General features: G+C 44.2%; 2 protein-coding genes across 3 annotated transcripts in view; one reads left to right on the top strand and one right to left on the bottom strand.

Annotated features, from left to right (window-relative positions):
* Positions 1 to 999: 999 nt before the first annotated feature.
* On the bottom strand, positions 1000 to 13746 carry MTRFR (mitochondrial translation release factor in rescue). Of its 2 annotated transcripts, none has more exons than XM_070386273.1 (4): positions 13604 to 13746; positions 10592 to 10641; positions 3018 to 3318; positions 1000 to 1286 (listed from the first exon to the last, which is right to left on the bottom strand). In XM_070386273.1, exons 3-4 carry the CDS (start codon positions 3297 to 3299, stop codon positions 1050 to 1052), a joined length of 519 nt encoding a protein of 172 aa, XP_070242374.1. In that variant the 5' UTR covers positions 3300 to 3318; positions 10592 to 10641; positions 13604 to 13746; the 3' UTR covers positions 1000 to 1049. The 2 variants fall into 2 exon arrangements, with proteins under 2 accessions (XP_070242374.1, XP_005904735.1); XM_005904673.3 differs by lacking the exon at positions 13604 to 13746 and adding an exon at positions 13458 to 13573.
* Positions 13747 to 13776: 30 nt separating this feature from the next.
* Positions 13777 to 19913, top strand: part of MPHOSPH9 (M-phase phosphoprotein 9) — a 54028-nt gene continuing 47891 nt past the window's right edge. The window contains 3 exon segments of the mRNA XM_005904670.3: positions 13777 to 13915; positions 16711 to 16973; positions 19017 to 19170. Coding sequence (XP_005904732.2) covers positions 16867 to 16973; positions 19017 to 19170 — 261 coding nt within the window. The 5' untranslated portion in view covers positions 13777 to 13915; positions 16711 to 16866.

Below are 19913 nucleotides of genomic sequence, written 5' to 3'. Positions count from 1 at the left end.
CCAGGTTCGATTCCTGGGTCGGGAAGATCCTCTGGAGAAGAAAATGCTAACCCACTCCAGTATTCTTGCCTGGAGAATCCCATGGGTAGAGGAGCCTGGCAGGCTAGTCCATGGAATTCCCAAGAGTTGGACGTGACTTAGCGACTAAACCACCACCACCATGCAGTCTGGTCTTCAGTGAAGAAATGAGGCAGGTCCTGTGTCTGACCGTGGCCTTCTCACCTTATGGTTTTCGTTTCCTTCCTAGTTTTTGCTTAAACTCCAGATGGGTTCTAATAAACCAAGCTAATACCCACGCCTAACCCTCCCCCTCCCCCACCAACAATCTGTAAGGTCAAATCTGGCTTGAGGGATGGTATTAAGCAAATTCACAAACCAGGTTTCTGAAACCTCATCTTTCATAAACTTACTACTCGTAGATCCACGTACAGGGAATGATGTGTATATTTCCACAGCAGAGTGGTCACTTGTCAACAGTCTTAAGCTAATGGGGTAAATGGGCAGGTGGGCTACCAACCTGTAAATCTTCCACCATCTTGTTTTCTTTTATTCTCTTAACCTGACATGAAGCTAACGGACATCCACGTGTCAATGATCAGTCCCAGCGGATGACAAGGAGGCACTAAAAATGCTATTGTTTGACTCAATTCTATCATTTTCCCATAAGAAGTCTGTTAGTTTTTTTTTTCTTTCAAAAATACTTTCACTTCTCACTTTTGGTGATAAAATATGATACAGTCACACAAATGTATAGCTTAAAAGGGGATATGCTTCTACTTACCGCCCTGGTCAAGAAAAAGGACTCTGCAGCTGCCCAGGAAGCCCTCCAAGCCTCCTGTCACCATAACCTTTCCTCCCCCACAAAAGCGCCCCTGTTCCTTCTCCAGTAATGACTTCCTTGTGTTTCTTTATAGTTTTATTCTCAGAGTCTAAATCTCTATTCGTGACAGTCTGTCTGCCACTTAGAGACTTGGCTGTCTCTGGGGCCCGGCACACACGCTCTCCTCTGAAAGCCGCCACCCTGGAGGCCAGTCGGCAGGTTCTTTCAGTCAGAACCTGCAGTCCTCTCCGGGCACATTTTTACTGGATTCCCATTGTTCTTTCAAGAGTTTCTTTTTCTCGAGGGTTTCCTTTGCTCTTTTTTTTCTTTCTTGCTTTCTCTTCTCTGCCTCGCGTTTTTCTCTGCAAACGAGACTGTTTTCGCCATTGTAGAAGACGTCCACTTTCTCTTGCAGGATTCTCCGAGCTAGCTTTCTGTTTTGGTCAACGGATCTGGTCTGGTGGCACTGTAAGAGATGATATTTCATAATGTGAAACTGGTATGTCCTGGGCAGGACCTTGGGAATCATTAGACAACCTCATCCCTTTACAGAGGGGTTGGGCCCACAGGGGCAAAGCCACTTGTCAGGAGTCCCAGCGGTCAGCAGCAGGACAAAGGCCAAGCCCCTTCCTGCCTCTGCCCAGCCCGTGCCCAGTCCCACACCCTGGCTGTTACATGGCTTTCACTGTGACCATGCCAATATTTGAAGTGTTGTTTTGTTTAGAAGTAACAGTAGCCTTCAAAGAAAGTCCCCAGATAATTTTGGAAATGTCAACCAGTATGTCTAAGCAAGCCCTCTTGTGTGTCCCGTTTATAAACTTCTGTCTGAAGGAGGAAAATAGCCTCTTTTGGCATTAGTGGTAAAGAACCTGTCTGGTAATGTAGGAGACGTAAAAGACGTGGGTTCAATGCCTGAGTTGGAAAGATCCCCTGGAGAAAGGAATGGTAACCCACTCCAGTATTCTTGGCTGGAGAATCCCATGGACAGAGGAGCCTGGTAGGCTACAGTCCATAGGGTCGCAAAGAGCTGGACACCACTGTGGTGACTTAGCATGCATGCATGCGCTATTAGTCAACCATGATGTTCATTATGTAACATCTCATAACTGGCGAGTGCCTTGCAAAGCTAATTTATTTGATAAATTCTGTTAAATTAGGGTGAAAAGATAACATTTTGAGCAACTTTGGAGTAAGCTATATGAAACAGGTTAAACAAATTTAACTATGTCAGGTTTCAGAGTTTTATTTGTGGCTCATGAATAACAGTTTTTTTGAGGAGGAAACGAAAAATGATTGAGATTTTAACTAATATGCTCAGAAATATGGCAGCAAAGAACAGCTGTCAGGACCAGACTCTGGGTTTGGTCCGAGTTGACTCTGGCAGCTGGAGGAACCTCTCTGGGCCTCAGGCTCCACCTTATGAGCGTGGGCTTATAAAGATTAAGAGTTAACGTGAATGTGAAGCTCTCAGAACAGGGCCGGCTGGCAACATGCTCACATGATATGTAAGTACTTGCTAATGGTACCACTGGTGTAGGAAAACCCGCCAATCCTCTCTCCACTGCGCCTCGAGGCTTGTGCTGCCTTCAGGGCCCTGGGGCTACGGGACAGACCAGCAGTTCCAGAGCCAGTGAGCCCACTACCAAACCAGGAAACAAGAGAAAGCAGTACACCCTTTCTTAGAGTGCAGCATGTGTTGACGGCTGGCGATGTTCAGATCAGTGGTTGGATTTTTATATTCAGGAGGCTCTGTCGGCCCGTTCTGCTGAGGGTTGACACCAGTTTGCCTCGTTACCTCATTCAGTCCTTCTCCAGAAGGGCAGGTGTCGCTGACATTTACCAAAGGGGGGACAGAGAGACATGGAGGGTGCAGCCATCTGAGTCATCAGCCAGGTGGCTAAGGGCTGAGCCTGCTGGCAGACAGCCTGAGCCTGCTGGCAGACAGCCTGGGCCCGTGGGCTGCTTGGGGGCCCGGAGCCCATGTCAGGGCCACAGACAGAGCCCTCTGCAGCCCAGTGGCTCGACAAGAACTGTGGGGCCTGCCAAGTTCAAGGACAGCAGCAGTAAGAGTACAGCTGCACAGGATCCTGGGAGGGGGCTCCTGGGGCCGGGCCCGAGACCCACAGTCCCCCTACTGCTGGGGGCCACAGCTGTCACTCAGGAGAAATCAGGGGTCCCCGAGACCACCTTCCTCTACCTTGACGACGATGCCCGAGGGCACGTGTCTCAGCACCACGCAGTTGCTTGTTTTGTTGGTTGCCTGGCCCCCTGGACCGTGGCCTTTCACAAACTGCTCTTCAAGCTCACGCTCGTCCAGGGAAAGCAGTGTGGGGCGGTCCTTCTTGCCGGCCGCCTGCACTGGAGTGGCCACCGTTCCTGGGGACAGGAGTGGCAGCTTCTCGCAGAGCCGGAGTCCCCAGGGCACCGGGCACACTCTGGTCAGTGGAGCGGGAAAACGGAACAGACCTGAGGTACTCATGGCGAGGGGCTCTCAGGACCTGAATCAGACAGAGAGGAGAGCCTTCAGCCTTGTCTGCTCTCAAGATTAGATGAACTTCTTCAGGTTCTAAGATCACCTCTTATGCACCAGTTCAAAGGATCACCACCCATCTGGCAGGCAGGGGATTTAGGAAATCCGTGCAGACAGGACAACCGGCCGCACACACATACCTCTCCCTGGCCCTGCATTGTCTATAGTGTTCTCAGCACAGCAGTACATGCCCTGCCAGCTGGTAAATATTTTCTTGTAAAAGGACCAAAAATATCTTCAAAGCACCCAGAGGTGCCGTTTTCTCAGGAAGGAGAGGCTGCGAGTGTGAAATTCAAAAGCACGGGGCTGTAATTTGATGAGGAAATACCCCAAAGGACACCAAGCAAGACTTAGAATCTGAGTCAAGTGACATGATTTAAGTGTGTGAGAATCTCTGAAGTCAAAATGAAAAGACGACAGTATGTGGTGGTCTGTTTTAGAGCTGAGTTTAAACAGTCTGACGCAGTAAATATCACTATCAATCAATGTCCTGATTGTTGTTTTTTAATGTTTCCAGTTTCATGGATTTGAATAGGAACATCTGTTCCCTCAGAAGCACTGCCAATCACAGGATCCAACCAGCACTCATCCTTAGTGCTACCAAATCCACTGATTTTTTATTAAGGTGCCTGTTAGGTTCAAAGTAAAAGGCGAGGGAGAGGGAGGGACATGAGGTCAGAGAGCAAGATGCGGTCTTCACGGAGCTCACAGAATTTCTCCCAGTCAGAGAAGGTGTTCAAGAATGTGAGAGCTGCTGAACGGGAGGTTTCAATAACTACTCAAGATTAGCACACAGCTGAAGTGTCTTAGTTGACAAATGAATGGAGAATAACAGCCATGACGATGTGGTGAGTCCCACAGGCCTCCACTGTTTTTCGCGGGAAGGCAGAAGATCTGAAAGGCATTGTTAATTTTCAGAGGCCTACGTACTCTCCATGTGAACAGGGCAGGGGTGTGTGTCACAACCTTGGCCCGTTTTCTCATCTGAAAAATGCAGGAGAATAAGCCCTCTTCACTGGGGCCGCTCCGGTGGCTCAGCGGTAAAGAATCTGATTGCAAGGCAGGAGCCACAGGTTTGATCCCTGGGTAGGGACGAGCCCCTGGAGGAGGGCATGACAATGCACTCCAGTATTCTTGCCTGGAGAATTCCATGGACAGAGGAGCCTGGTGGGCTACGGTCCATAGGGTTGCAAAGGCCGACATGACTGAAGCAACTTGGCACGCATGCAAGCCCTCTCCATGCAACCCACATAGGTTTTGAGTGAACTCAGAGAAAAGAGTAGTATTCTGGAAAGGGCTTCGTTGATACTCCTGAAGGTATGAGACTGGTTTTTAGCAAAATCACCCAGGTGGATTTGGGGAAGTACAAATGTGCCCCTCACTTAAATACTTCTTGATCGAGGATTCTGTAGACACTGAAAAGAGATGTAGAGTTGTTTTTTTTTAATCGTAGTTGCTTTATGTCTTCCTCTAACAACTGCTTCTTGTGAGGCTCTAGACAGCTTCTTTTACCACTTGAAACCTTGTACATTCTAGCTCATGGCAACTGGTCTCTAGCACAGGTAGGAACTGGAGTTTACCTAAACCAACTTCTTCAGCCAAAAGTACTTAAGGTCTACCAAGTTATTTTTCACTGGGTTTCTCTTGGCTCATTTGCCTTTCACCCACCAGAAGTTCTGATGGCTGACGTCCTCTGGGCCCCACATGATCTCTGGTGACCTTATGGCAGAAACATGCTAGTGGGTGTGGCTTCCTTGCAAATATGTGCATTTTCTAAAATCTAAGTGCCTATCTTAGTTATCAGTACAGATGCCTTGGGTTGTTTCCAGAATGAATACAGAATTCTTCATCTCTATGGAAAATAAATACAATGAAATATACTTTTCAGTCTTTAGGCCAGTGCTAGTTTTCAATCTTGTAACTGACACTATGGTGCAAACCAATGGTCCACAGTCTTTTTTGGCAGACAGTTGTCTTCGTGGAAGACAATTATTCTATAGACCACAGGGGTGGAGAATGGTTTCAGGATGATTCACATTTATTGTGCACTTTATTTCTATTATTATTACATCAGCTCCACCTCAGATCATCAGGCCTTAGATTCCGGAGGTTGGGGCATGTGGGCGTGCTCAGTCGCTTGTCATGTTCAACTCTTTGCGACCCTAAAGGCTGTAGTGGGCCAGGCTCCTCTGTCCATGTGATTCTCCAGTCAAGAATACTGGAGTGAGTTGCCATGCCCTCCTCCAGGGGATCTTCCCAACCCAGGGATCCAACCCGTATCTCCTGCGGCTCCTGCAATGCAGGCGGATTCTTTACCGCTGAGCCACCAGGGAGGCCCCTGGGAGGTTGGGAACCTCTGGTCTAAACTCATATCTTCTTTGTGAAAAGTACAATGTTCCGTCAGTCCCAGTGGGTGATAATTAAGGTGGTGTTGGTTCATAAGATGCTCCGGGGCTACCAGGGGAGGTATTCTGAAACAAGAGTATGCCAGTGAAAGTGGTGCTTTAAAAATGGGTTCTGTTTATTGTGTGAAATATGTCAGAAGCATCCTCAGGAAAAGATGAACGATAAAGCCTTTCTCTGCCGTCTCTACAACAAAGAATCCGCTCCCCTATAAATGACTGAGTGAGACCAAGTCGATGTCCACAATTTCCTTCCCCTTATTTCTGCTTTCAGTCTACAGAACAGAATTCCTTTGTGTATTAGTGTCTGGTCCCTGGATTAGGTTCATGGAACAGGAGCCCAGTGCCTCTCCTGGGGCTGCCCTTCCGTTAGGCAATCTGACCAGGCAGGATGGAGGTAGAATACAGTGTGGCCACAAAGGAAAGGAAAGAGGTCTGAGATAGGGCGAAACTCCCAGACAAAGGGTAGAGAGGAGGAGAGCACTTTTATCAGCTGCTTTGTCGCCAGGTCGATGTGCTTCAAGTCTACCTTTCTGTCCTAGTTTAGAGCTGACACACACAGGAAGGTCTCCCACCCGACTGGAGTTCACGAAGGTCCCCAGTGTTCAGTTACTGGCTGCTTTGTCTAACAGCTAATTCCAACGGCCAATCGGATGATTCCAAATACTTTGAGTATCTCCTGGAGCTCTGGCTGGACTCCAAAAATGGCTAAAAATGACAAACACACCCGTGGCTCCACTTCCCTGAAGCTCGGGGAAGAAGACAGATTGGATTTCAGTTTTTGTGATACCCACAGAGCAACCCAAAGTCTTTGGGGAACAATAAAAGCAGCTCAAATTAGAGCTCATCCTGACATTAAAAAAAAAAAAAAGTAACAAGCAGTGTGAGTAAGGGGAAACCGGCAGTCGAAACAGCAAGCCCTGATTCCTTCCTGTTGGTGTGAGCCTCAGGCCTGGGTGGGGTCTCCACCCTGACTCCCCTCCACTCTGCTTTTCCCTGGAGGGCGGCTTCTGCGCTAGACAGCTGACTGCAATTTAGGTTAAAGCCGTGCTCTCTCACTTGGTCAAGCTGGAGATAAGAGGGCAGATGCCTTTACAACAGGGAACATTAATTTGCTCCATGAACATTTTCAGCATCTACTATATGCCTCAATGAGTCTGAGACTGCAGCATAAAATGGAAATGGAGACGTCTGTAAGTAAGGTATGTGCCAGAGCCTAGCATGGACGAGATGCCAGAGAGCAGTGGTTCTCAGACTTCACTGTGCCCCTGTCACCCGGAAGGCTGGTTATCAGGACTTCGAAGCTGCATCCTAGAAGGTGCCTTTGTTCCTGATAGGAGCCGGCAGAGTCCCTCCTCTGGCTTACTCGATCAGCCCAAACCAAGACAGACACCCAGCTCAGGGGTGGCATGCTCTGCTCTGGAATGTGGCCTGTGATTGGAGCACACACAGACTTTAAACAAGAGGCAGCGAGGTGAGGCTTGTTTCACCAATGGCTCAAAAGCTCTGGAGAGTGGTAAGGGGAGGTTACTACCTGTGCATCTTAGACACAGAGAAGGTATTTGAAATCTGGAAGGCTCAGGATTAGCTCTGGATCCACCTTCTGGATGCCATTTGCCTACCATTCACTGATGATGTTTTAGAAAGGTAGAGTACTAGTTTCCTCTTAGACACAACTTCTTAGTGTATCAACCTTGTGGGAATCATCCAAACTAAGCAAAGGAACAGGTGTGGAGATTCACTGAAATGGGGTGCTTTAGCAAAGATGGGGCTTCTCAGGTGGCTCAGTGGTAAAGTATTGGCCTGCCAAGCAGGAGATGCAGGTTCGATCCCTGGGTCAGGAAGATCCCCTGGAGAAAATGGCAACTGACTCCAGTATTCTTGCCATGGAGAATCTCATGGACAGAGGAGCCTGGAGGGCTACAGTCCATGGGATCGCAAAGAGTCGGATACGACTGAGTGACTAAACGACAACAATAGGAAAGGTGATAGTTCACACTTTCATGGCTCTAACTTTCATGCACAAATTCTTTAGGGATCCTGTTAAATAGGATGCAGCTCATTAGGTCTGGGGTGGGGCTTGACTAGTGACTAGTGAAGTCACTCAGTCGTGTCTGACTCTTCGCGACCCCATGGACTGTAGCCTACCAGGCTCCTCTGTCCATGGGATTTTCCAGGCAAGAGTGCTGGAGTGGGTTGCCATTTCCTTCTCCAGGGGATCTTCCCAACACAGGGATTGAACCTGGGTCTCCCGCATTGTAAGCAGATGCTTTTACCCTGGAGCCACCAGGGAAGTCCCCCACAGGGGTGGGGCTTGAGACCCTGCCTTTCTAACCAGCTCTCAGGTAAGGTGGCTGCTGCCTGCAGTCCTGGCTCTTAGGATTATATGACTGCTGGGTAAGAGTCTTAGGATCGTGTTGACAATGATGGAGGTGGAGAAGGTGGAAAGGGAAGGAACAGGCAAGAGAGGAAAGACATTTGGAGAAAAGAATGAAATAAATGTCGAGTTGAGCAAAAAGAGCAGGTGAAATGGTCACGAGGGGATTGAGAAACTGGGTCATCTGAAAAAAAGAACACCAAAAATGTTGCTTCTATTGCATTAATGTTCTAGAACAGCAATGTATAACAGAAATACAGCACAAGCCACGTGTGAAATTCTAAATTTTCTAAGCCACACTAAAAAGAGTAAATAGCAACTGATGAAGTAAATTTCAATATACTTTACTTAATCCAGTACATCCCAAATATACTTAGGTCAACATGTGATCACTATAAAAATTATTGAGATTTCCTTTTTATATGAGGTCTGCACAATCTGAGGTGTGGCCACGCTCATAGCACATGTTGGTCTGGACTAGCCATGAGTGCTCACGGCTACTGTAGTGGCTAAGGGAGTTCTGGAGTCTTCCAATCAGTGTGGTCCATGGAGCAGCAGCGCCACCGAGAGCTTGTTGGGTCTGAAGAATCTCAGGTCCCACCCCAGGCCTTCTACATGAGAACCCGCGTTTTCATAAGATCCTCAAGTGATTCAGCAGCACATTCAAGTTTGAGAAGCAAAGGACACAGGAATTAGCAAGTTCTTCCAGCTGCTTTTCAGAGCTTGTTGTCTCTTATGTTGGTAATATTTCAGAAGTTGAGGCCAGAATGCAGCAGGGCTGTTTACCTGCTTAGTCATGGTCTTGTTTCCCCTTCCTGAAGGAGATAAACTAGATCTCAAAAACAATGATCTCATCAAGGGTGAAGAACCAAATTCATTGAGCTTTTAAAAAGACAAAATGGCCAGCTGATGGCACCAGAAGCTAAGTGAGAGGATTTTCTGAGAAATGCTTAATAATAATCTATAGTTTGAAAGTGTGTTTGGGGGACTTCCCTGGTGGTCGTGATTAAGAATCCACCTTGCAATGCAGGAGACGTGGGCTTGATCCCTGGTCTGGGAATTAAGATCCCACCTGCCATGACGCAACTAAGCCCACACCACAACTAACTAGAGGGTCTGTGTGATGCAGAAAAAGATTCTGTATGACTCAAGGAAGATCCTGTGTGCTGAAACTAAGATAAGACCTGACGCTGCCAATCCGTAAGTAAATACATTTGAAAAAAACCCAAAAGTGTGTTTTGGTGTTCCCTGCCAAATGGGAGTAAAGAGAAAGCACCCTTCCTTTCCCTTTCACATCCAGCTCAAGCTTCTGTTCCGATTACCTGAAATCCTCATGAAGAAGTGAAGTGAAAGTCGCTCAGTCACGTCCAACTCTTTGCAACCCAATCGACTGGAGCCCGCCAGGCTCCTCTGTCCATGGAATTCTCCAGGCAAGAATATTGGAGTGGGTTGCCATGCCCTTCTCCAGGGGATCTTCCCCATCCAGGGATCAAACCCAGGTCTCCAGCATCACAGGCAGATTCTTTACAGTTTGAGTTACCTGGGAAACCCAAATCCTCATGAAGGCTGGAACACATCCCCAAACAGAACCCCAGGGAACCGTGGCTCAGGCTTGACACAGACCCTGTCACTTCCTAGGCTGGGGGTTCTCCACTGAAGAGAAAGCACCGTCCAGCCACAGTAAGTGTTTCCAGAGAACTATTCCTCAAAAAAAAAAAAAAAAGCACAATGGACTGAGCAGGAAAGGACAACAGAGCTGTCAAAAGGACAGAGCTGACGACAGAGGACAAGAGAATAAGGAGACCACTCCTGAGTTTGGTTTAAATTCAATAGGCTTACTGCTGCCCAGTTCTAGAGACAACTAATAAAGTAGATAAAGAGAAAAGCTTTCAATTCATACAATACCAACAGCCCATTCAGTTTTTTTTAAACAGAAAACGTTGAATCCACAATTACACCTTTCCTATTTGGGTGCATCACTGTGATTTTCTTCTATTTATGGCGCCTAACAGAACTCTGTTATTTATCAACTATGCTATCAAAATAAGACAGACACATAAAAAAGCAGCAATGATTACACTCCACATTTTTCTCGAAAAGTTGCAAAGACTCTATTAATGATGCCTTGTATTTGTTTAGGATGTCTGTTTTCAAACCACATTCAAATACATTATTGTATGTCATACAAATAAAAGATGAGATGCATACTATGTGGAATATTTCAGGAAGACTTATTTTCGAAGAACATTCCATTTTCTTAAACTAAATTTGTCCTTCCCAACCCTTGTTTCTTAACCTTTCATAACATCTCCAGATTTGTTCTTCCCCAAGCTCCTTAAAGAGTATTAGCTCATTTTCAATTTCCTCTTGACCCTTTCTCTCCATTATTTGTCCCTACTACTGTCTACTGCTCTGTAGTCAGTGTGACCTGAGTCAGTGTCTCAACGCCATGATTTACTCACCGTGCAGCTCTGGCCATGTTTCCAAATCTGTAAAATGGAGGTTATACCACCTAGGAAGAGAACAAAAAATTGCACAGGTTGCCATAGATTTAAAGCACTTAGTGGTGCTCCAAAGCACACAAAGCTCAGCAACCTCTGGCTGACAAAACACAAGCCCAGTCTGCAAACGGATTATTTCATGGACTTACGTTTTAAAAGCTCAGAGGAAAGATATCTAGAACATGACCTGCAAACTATTTTACTTGGTATGGTCCAATTTTAGAAATACTTGGGGACCATGCGATCATCAAAGACTCGCTGTTTGGTGAGGTCATAATTGTGGTCTATGAAATCAAGTGCCAGAGAGGTAATTATGATGCAGAGAATACAGCCTGACTTCCCAGCTGGTTTCAAAGTGAAAGATAAAAACTACCTTCATCAAAGCAAGTCCTGCTTTAAATATACAGATATTTAGGAATTATCTGATATAGTAAGAAAAATTATGAGGGGTAGGAAAGGTAAAAAAAAAAATGTACACCTGATATTAAATACACCATATTTAAATGTACACCTGCTCATTTATTTTCATGTCCAGTGGTTTTAGTTTTAGAGTTCCTCATTTTTCCTGTGGGGGACAGCCCTCCCCAACCCCCATCAATGACAAGCTGTTTGGATATAAGAATTACTGACACCAAGTAACACCCTGCTTAATAGACATTAAATGCCTCAAGCAGTTAACAGCCAGTATTACTGAATAGCTTAATCTTATCCCAATCAAGGAGCTCCACTCAAAACTGTCATTTGAAGCCTTCATGGCAAAAGAGGAATACTTCAGCAATGCATGCTCAGTCGTTCCGTTGTGTCTGACTCTTTGTGACCCCATGGACTGTAGCCCGCCAGGCTTCTCTGTCCATGGGATTATCCCAGCAAGAATACTGGAGTGGGTTGCCGTTTCCTCTTCCAGGAGATCTTCCCAACCCAAGGATTGAACCCACATTTCCTGTGGCTCCTGCATTGGCAGGTGGATTCATTACCACTGAGCCACCTGGGAAGCCCCACTTGAGCAATATGATGTTATAATAAAGTCATATGGTAATCACACTCTTATAAAGCCATAAAATATTAGTGTAAGCTTACACACAAGTAATGCAAAATCTCCAGTATGAGGAGAGGGAGGTTAAATTAGATGAATAGTTACTGGGCTTCCCTGGTGTCTCAGATGGTAAAGAATCCGCCTGCGATGCAGGAAACCTGGGTTCTATCCTTGGGTTGGGAAGATCCCCTAGGGGAGGGCATGGCAACCCACTCCAGGATTCTTACCTGGAGAATCCCCACGGACAGAGGAGCCTGGCGGGCTACAGTCTATGGGATAGAAAAGAGTTGGACACAACTGAGTCACTAAGCACAGCACACACGGCACATACTTGTATTTCTAAAGCCTTCTCTTCCCTAGTTATTTTTATAAAGCTTCTTTTTAGTCCAATTAGTCAAAAGCAATTTCCACTCTGAATTTGTAAAAATTTAGACTCCTTCAAAGAGGTTAAATTAAGAAATAAGGTGTGAGTACCTTTACCAAAATATTTCGTATCAGTTGGTTAACAAGATAACTTGGTTAATCAGAATACTAGCTCCTGAACATGTTGGCTTACTAATTAATAACAGATTAATAGGTTCTTTGAAACTTACCTAAAATCACACTGCCAAAAACAAACGCACTGAAACTAAACAAAATCCATCTGATTCTGTATCGAAAAGCCATGCTCTCCTGCCTAGTGCATGATTAGGAACTAATATCCAGTACTCGATGTTGGGGTTAACATTTTTCTTGAAGGAAACACACCTCCCTTTGCCTGGAGCTGTCCCAGGAATCCACTCTCCCTTTCTTGTGTTAGTGCAAGATTCTATAGTATCTCAATTATAGATTTTTAACCAACTGAAATTAGCGGTAAAACTGCTTTTTGTTTTGTTTTTTGATGGACTTGAAATAGACATTGAAAATAGAGCCGTGTGCTTAAAAGTAATTTGATTTAGTCTAAGTATTAAACACAGTACTGATTGGTGGATTAATACAATTGGGAGGAGGATTTGATTTATTTACGTTTGAGATCTTCCATACACTGATAAGATTTTGGAGAGAATGAATTTTTACTGTTGAGACAAAATTGTTAGGTGTTTTTACAAGGCTCTGACCAGATGAAACGCCTCTTGGCAGATTTGTTATTCCAAAGGCAAATAACATCTGCTCCTGGCTTCTGCATCCTGCATCCTTCTACTCCTGCATCCTGGCTTCTCAGGCACACCTAAGGACAGGGCTAGCGATGAGCCTTTACTGGGGGTTCAGGACACTTAGAGGTAAATCTAAGAGCTGGAAGTACTTTAAAGTACTTTCGTCTGAAAAACGCAGACTAAACACTGCGTATGAGATGGGCTGGGGGGCCCACGGGAAGGGACGTGGGTTCTCTGTGGTCCTTCGAAAGGCTTGGCAGGAGCAAAACCCTCACAATGCCTAAAACAGGCCCAGCTGCATGATCATAGCTACCCAAGGCTCCGCCGAACAAGTAAATGAGCATCGATCCATTTGCCCTCCGGCTTCGGTGGAACTGTTTTCCCCATAACGGTGGGCTCTCGTCCTCGCCCGTCCCCCAAGTCCGTGAAGAGCCCAGTGCTGACCCCCCACCAGCCTAAGGTAAATCAGATCCAGGGACAATTTAGTTCAGGTGTACGGGCCGGCTTCATCTCACCGCCAGTGGGGCCTCCAGGTCAATGGGCGGCGCGACTCGGTCGCAAAACAGGGAAATTCAGGGATTCCAGCTCCCAATCCTCTCTCCAGAGCCCCTGATGATCGTGGGCAACCGTGTGGATGCCGAGCTTCTCCACAGACGCTTACCTGACCTCAGGAATGGCCTTCCGCCCCCAGTGTTCTAGAGAACCGAAATCACCTCAGGAGCGGGATCGCTAACTCGCTTCCCGGTCTGCGCACGCGCGGCTCTCCAGCCGCAGCTGCCCTCAGGCCTGAGAGCCCCCCCGTCTTACCTATTGCGCATGCGGGAAGCTAAGTAGTCTTTCCCGCGTGGCTGCCGTAGGTTCCCAGAGAGCCAATCAGAGGAGAGGACTTGACAGCAGGCCCCGCCCCTCTCGTTTCCCCGGCGGCTGACCTTCGTCTCTGGTGGGAGCTGGGGGACAGGAAAGGGAAGCCGAAGCGCTCGCCGCTGCACGGCCGTCTCCGCCCCCTTCCAAGTAACCAATCGCGACCAAGACGCCGGGCGCGCGCACGCTCCCTCGAGTTTAACGGTCGCGAGAGGCAGAGCGCCCGACCCTGACATCGGCAGTGGGAGCGGCGGCCAGGTAAGTGGCCGCCGGCCTGCTGGGAGCTGCCAGTCGCAGGGGACAGGGGACGCGACGTCGAGGACACCGAGCCAACGGACCCCTGAGTGTGCTGATGGGTTAGGGCGGGGGAAGACAACAGTCAGGTGACAACCACCCCACCGGAGCCCGCGGGCGTGTGGGGGCTTTCTCCCGGTCCGTACGCCTTTTCTAGACTCTGTGCCCTTGAGTGACACCCGCGCGGCCCAATCGCTGAGCGCCTCTTCCCCAGGGGCGGGGGGCTTGAGGGATTTCGCTTTTCTTCTTCTTTTTTTTTTTTTTTTTTTTTTTGACCAGGTTCCTGGGCTTCCTTTGAGAATCAGTACTGTAGTTGTTGCACCGACAGTTTTAACTCCGGCCTCCCTGCTGACTACGATTTAGGCGAGAACCAGCAGCGGCGGTCTGGCTGTCAGCGCGAAAATGTCAGAATCTGGCCTCAAAACCTGAAATCATCCCTTCTTTCCCCTTCTCGGGTTCCCAACAAAGCAGAACGCCTGGTTAACTTTAATATTCTCAGCAGACCCCGTATCAGTCGTTCCCTTTCCTCCTAACTCCCTTTTACCCTTTTGGAACTGGGGGCATCCAAAGCGTCATATTTTGTTTGTGGGAGATACAAAAACGTCTCCGTTCTTATATCCATTCTCCATCAGGTTCTTAAAATTCTGCATTGTGTATCTTTTTTAAAAAACTCATCCCCCCGCATCCCTCTCCCCACCTTCACGCTGTGCTAGGGAGGCATCATCACATTTCAAGATGCATCTGGGTCTACTGCGTCCGGATTAACTCAACGGGGGAAATAATAGATGGGGTTGCATGCAGATCCATGTCCCCAGAGAGCTTGCGTTTTCCTGGTGGAAGACCAAGGTGATTTGAATTCAGGTATTTTCATTGCCAGATGGAAGGTGCGGCCCCTGAGTTTGTCAGTATCCTTTGTCGTTGGTGATGGGCTGAGTCACTGGGGAGAAATCCATTTAGCTAGATCGGGTTACCCTTGGCCTTCACACCTGTCCCTGAAGGAAACGGTTCCTTTGTGAGCTGATGCTTTCTTTCAACGTTGTCCTTTGTAAAACCAGGCCGTAGAAAGTGGGAACGTAGAGGAACCAGAATTATTTTCCTCCATTGCGTCCCCTAAAGCTTCCATCTTGTCAGCAGCATAGGTTTTCTTTTATTCTTTTTTCCCCCTGTTATTCCTTGGCTTGTTTTTTGTTTTTTTTTTTAAGTACATGAATTCCTTAAAAAGGAGGCAATTGACTTGTTATAGCCAGTTTACCTCTGTACATCTAGCTTCAGTTAAATTTTAGTGGACCTGGCAAATAGTTTATTTTTTCAGAAGTAATTTAAAGTACTCTGTGTATATAGTATACAGTGCAAAATGCATTCTTTCCACCCCCACCTTCAGTGGGGAAACAAGCATTGTTAACAGTTTAACTGGCTGTTTTCAATACCAAATTAAATAGTAAGTAGTTCCCATTCATCTGTTCATGGTATAAATCAACAAGCATGCTTGATAAAATGTATTAAAGGAATGAACAACCAAAAAAAAAAAAGGAATGAACAAGGCATGTAAGTTTTCCAATTATTACACAGAATTGTGTCTGGAACCTTGCTCATTAAGCATCTAAAGTTTTGAAACGTTACCTGAAAAAATACTAGTTCAGTTCAGTCGCTCAGTCATGTACGACTCTTTTCGACCCCATGGACTGCAGCACACCAGGCTTCCCTGTCCATCACCAACTCCTGGAGCTTACTCAAACTCATGTCCGTCGAGTCAGTGATGCCATCCAACCATCTCATCCTCTGTTGACCCCTTCTCCTGCCTTCAACTCCTACTGCTACTTCTGTAAATCACTGTTATTGTAGATTTTTTATTGAGATACAAGTTACCATAAAATTTATTCTTTTAAAGTGTACAATTCAGTGATTTTTTTAGTATAGTCACAGGGTTGTGCTATTCATCACCACTGTCTAATTCTAGAACTTTTCATCTCCCCAGAAAGACACCCTATGCCCATTTTGGTCAGTCTCATTCTCTCCTCCCAGCTCCTGGCAACCATTTGTCTCCTTTCTTTCTCTATAGATTTGCCTACTCTAGATCCTTTGTATAAATGGAATCATATAATATGGTCTTTTGTTGGGCTTCTTTTATTTTGTGTGTGTGTGTGTGTGTGTGTTTTTTTTTGGCTACACCTTGTGCTGCTTGCAGGGTCTTAGTTCCTCCGCCAGGGATTGAACCTGGGCCCACAGCAGTAACAGGCCTGAGCCCTAACCCCTGGACCGCCGGAGAATTCCCTTTAGCATAATGTTTTAAATGTTTATCCACAGTGTAGCATAATTCCGCACTTTATTACTTTCTATGACTGAGAAATATTATATGGATTGTTGTTGTTCAGTCACTAAGCCTTGTCTGACTGTTTGTGACCCAGTGGACTGTGGCATGCCAGGCTTTTCTGTCCTCCCTTATCTCTTGGAGTTTGTTCAGATTCGTGTCCATTGAGTCAGTGATGCTGTCTACCCGTTTCATCCTCTGCGGCCCACTTCTCCTTTTGCTTTCAGTCTTTCCCAGCATCAGGGTCTTTTCCAGTGAATCCGCTCTTCACGTCATATGGATACACCACATTTATTTATCCAACAGTTGATGGACATTGGAGTTGTTTCTGAATTTTGGCTATTACGAAAAGTGTTGCTATCCTTAATGTAGATTTGTATAAAAGGATCAAGGTTTCTAAAGGTTTGACAAAGTTTTTTGTAATAGTATTTTGTTCCCCATTCATTTTCAGACTCTCCTGGGACCTTCAGATATTTCACTTCTGAATGTCAGCAACTGAAAATGCCTGTAGACGATGAAGCATCTGAAGATGACTCAGATTCAGTTTCTTCAAACAGTGCAAGAACCTGAATTTTCAAATGAGAGCGTGTAACAATTTCTGTACACTATGGAAGATTTTGACTTGGGGAAGCCCTCACAGAAAGCTTCATCTTCTATAGAATCTGATATAAAAAATTCTCCTCATTCTCTTGGACTGAACTTAAATACTAATAGGTAAGAATGGGAATAGATTTTTTAATGTAATGACAAATCAAAATAACTTCATTTGCATAATTTGCCAGTTTATACAAATAGTGTCATACTTACTGTTTGCATTTTTAAAACCCGAAAACTGAGATCAGGAACCGTTCAAGGACAGTTGTTTAAGAATAATTTCAGTACTTCCATGTTCTTCATTTCTCTCAGAGATACGCTTTCGTATGGGGAACGTTGTGAAAAAGAACTTGTTTTGCTAGATGCAGTTCTCTTTACATTTTTTTTTTTTTTTGGTAAATTACAAGCATATCTTTAAAATTTAATTGCCTAAATATTGTTTCTCCATTTTGAAATTAAGAGGAAAAATAATGTTTCATGTTGCAGGAATACCTCACCAGTCTTGAAAGTAGCAATTTCAAGATTGAAAAAAAATTGAATACTAGGAAGTTAGCAAAAAAGCAGGCGGAGTTGACAAAACAGATGCTACCAAACAATGCATTTTATGCATTTCTTTTTAAATTATCCCATGTTTGGTTTGTTTGAATCAGGGCCTGTTTACTCTCATTTTTTTACATGGTCAGACAAGTTGATTATTTGGTTTCTAAACTTTTTGTTGTTATTCAGTCATTAAGTCATGTCCAGTTCTTTGAGACCCCATGAACTAAAGCACCCCAGCTTCAGAATTTGCATTAGCTTACAAACAGCAAAGAGGCAGAGACCATTTATCACCTATAAAAAGCAAGTACAGTAAAGCAGAAACACAGCAGTCTGGCGCTTACTGGTAAAGGAGCAAACTTGCACACAGTAATAGATCTTGAAGAAATTGTGTATTTTAAATAAATTCCTTAAAAGATTTGTTTATTCTTTGCCCTCCTCTGGAGAAATTTAAGGCAGCTTACAAGAATATATAAAATGAGAAAGCATAAAGTAGGGTAAAAAGGGAGAAGAAAAAAAAAAGCATGGGACATGGTCCAGAAACACTTGCCATCGTAATCTGTACCTACTTCCTGAATGTTGGCCACGCTTTTTGTTTCCTGTGTCATCATTTGGCAGCCCTTTTGAAATTACTTCTAGAAGAAATCCTTTTTAGAACATAGTGTTTGATTTGCCTGGAGGAACTTAAATGTGCCTTTCTAATGAAAATTATGTCACTGAACTGTCTCCCTTTTATTGTGACTGGCAGTTAAATTGGCCAAATTTAAACTTGATTATTATACAACTGTAATTGTGTATTAAACCCTTAATGAATACCATATTATGTTCTTTCCCTTGAATTTTTATTAGTATTTTTCTGATCCTAACTCTTTATTATATTACTGTTATTTTCATTAGTGTCCTCTTTTTCACAAATTGTTTGTAAAACAAAGCAGAGTATCAATAAATAAAAGAAAAATGACCTTTCAGTGGTTGGAATTTAAATAAATTTTAATGTCCCTAATTATGCCTTGTGTTTTTATAAAGCAAATCTGAAATAAACTCCTCTCAGATTTGGAAAAGCAGTCCTCCTGGGAAAAATTAGTGCTATTTTATACATTGAATAGGCTAAATAAGTCCTGAATATCTGCTACTAATTTGCTTGGCACTACTTTTATTCAAAGACAGTGCAAAGATAAGCATGAGCTTATCATGCCAAATTAGGGGGATCCAGTTAACAAGACGTGACTGTAATTCTGGGCAGTGGAGAAAGGATCTCTATTACAATAAAGGACTGCTCTTAAAGTGGAGTGAAATACTCCTCTGGAGTAATTTAGATCAGAGTCACTGAGAATTTTCCTTATTGTTTAGCATACACTTTTATCTTCTGCTCTACTTTGGAGTATTCTCTCCCTTCTGAAGGTCTTTCTGTTTTGTTCTTAAAAATATAATTAAGTGCTATCTGTCTTTTCACTGCTGTTTTCCTTTCACGGACAAACTTGTGATCAGATTTTCAGCAAATGAGGTGCTCTTAAGTAGGATTAAGTATCAGTAGTTTTGTACTGCTCTGCTAAATCTTGAACTGCTGAATTATTCAACACTTTGGTAGAATGAAGAAAACCATGTGAATTATTTATGTTTCAACAGAAGTAGTCCCCACCTTAGTACAAATGGGGTATCCTCTTTCTCAGGGAAGACCAGACCATCTGTAATTCAAGGTACAGTTGAAGTCCTCACCTCTTTAATGCAAGAGCTACAAAACAGTGGAAAGACTGATTCGGAACTTTGGAAAAACTGTGAGGTATCTAGTTTTGTTTTATTTTTGGAATTAAACAATTTCTGTTTATGAATATGCCTCTACTAAACTCTAAATTACTAGCAATTTATATTCTAAAGAGCATGATACTTAAGTTATTGCTAGAATAAAGCAGTCAAGTATATTAATTAAGGAACAATATAGAACAAATGTGAACAAGATGATCAAAAGTACATTTTAACAATATAGTCACTAATACATAAATTAGACATTCTAATTTATATATTGTGAATGTGAACTAAAATACTTTGTTATACTTTGTTAGGTTTTTTTGTTAGTTTTTATAAACTAAAATGTCTTTTTTCAGAAAAATGAGAATCGTCAACCAAGTTATTGATGTTTGTTACTAATCCTAATCTTTTAAGTAACTTAAACAGAATTGTCATGATTTTGTAAAACATAAATTCACTTTGAAATATTTTGAATGCTCTGTTTATAAATAAGGCTTCTGTTTCATACCTTATTGCGTTTAGCTGTGCTTTATTGACTTACATTGATTATTCAGGTCAAGTGGCTCGCTCTTTTGTCCATAGGTTAAATTGCGATATAAAAATTTAATAGTTAAAAGAATATTTATATGTAAATTTTGTGTCATGCAGTAATGCCCACGATACACTTTTCCAAGGCTAGGTTGGTAATGCTTTGTAGAAATGTATAAAACGTTATTATTAAATTCTTTATTTAGAGAGCAGTAAATTTTGTTTTAAATGTTAATTATAGTTCTAAGA

This window comes from Bos mutus, chromosome 17, assembly GCF_027580195.1.
Source record: "Bos mutus isolate GX-2022 chromosome 17, NWIPB_WYAK_1.1, whole genome shotgun sequence".
NCBI classification, from domain to species: domain Eukaryota; kingdom Metazoa; phylum Chordata; class Mammalia; order Artiodactyla; family Bovidae; genus Bos; species Bos mutus.
Note: the sequence above shows the minus strand (reverse complement) of the source record. Positions and strands in the feature narration are given on the sequence as shown.

What these genes read in the sequence shown, in the direction of transcription:
- MTRFR (XM_070386273.1), bottom strand. Translation starts at nt 3,299, where the DNA reads ATGAGTACCTCAGGTCTGTTCCGTTTTCCCGCTCCACTGACCAGAGTG. An exon ending in CCTCGGGCATCGTCGTCAAG is followed by an intron (nt 1,287 to 3,017) that starts GTAGAGGAAGGT and finishes CATCTCTTACAG; the next exon opens with TGCCACCAGACCAGATCCGT.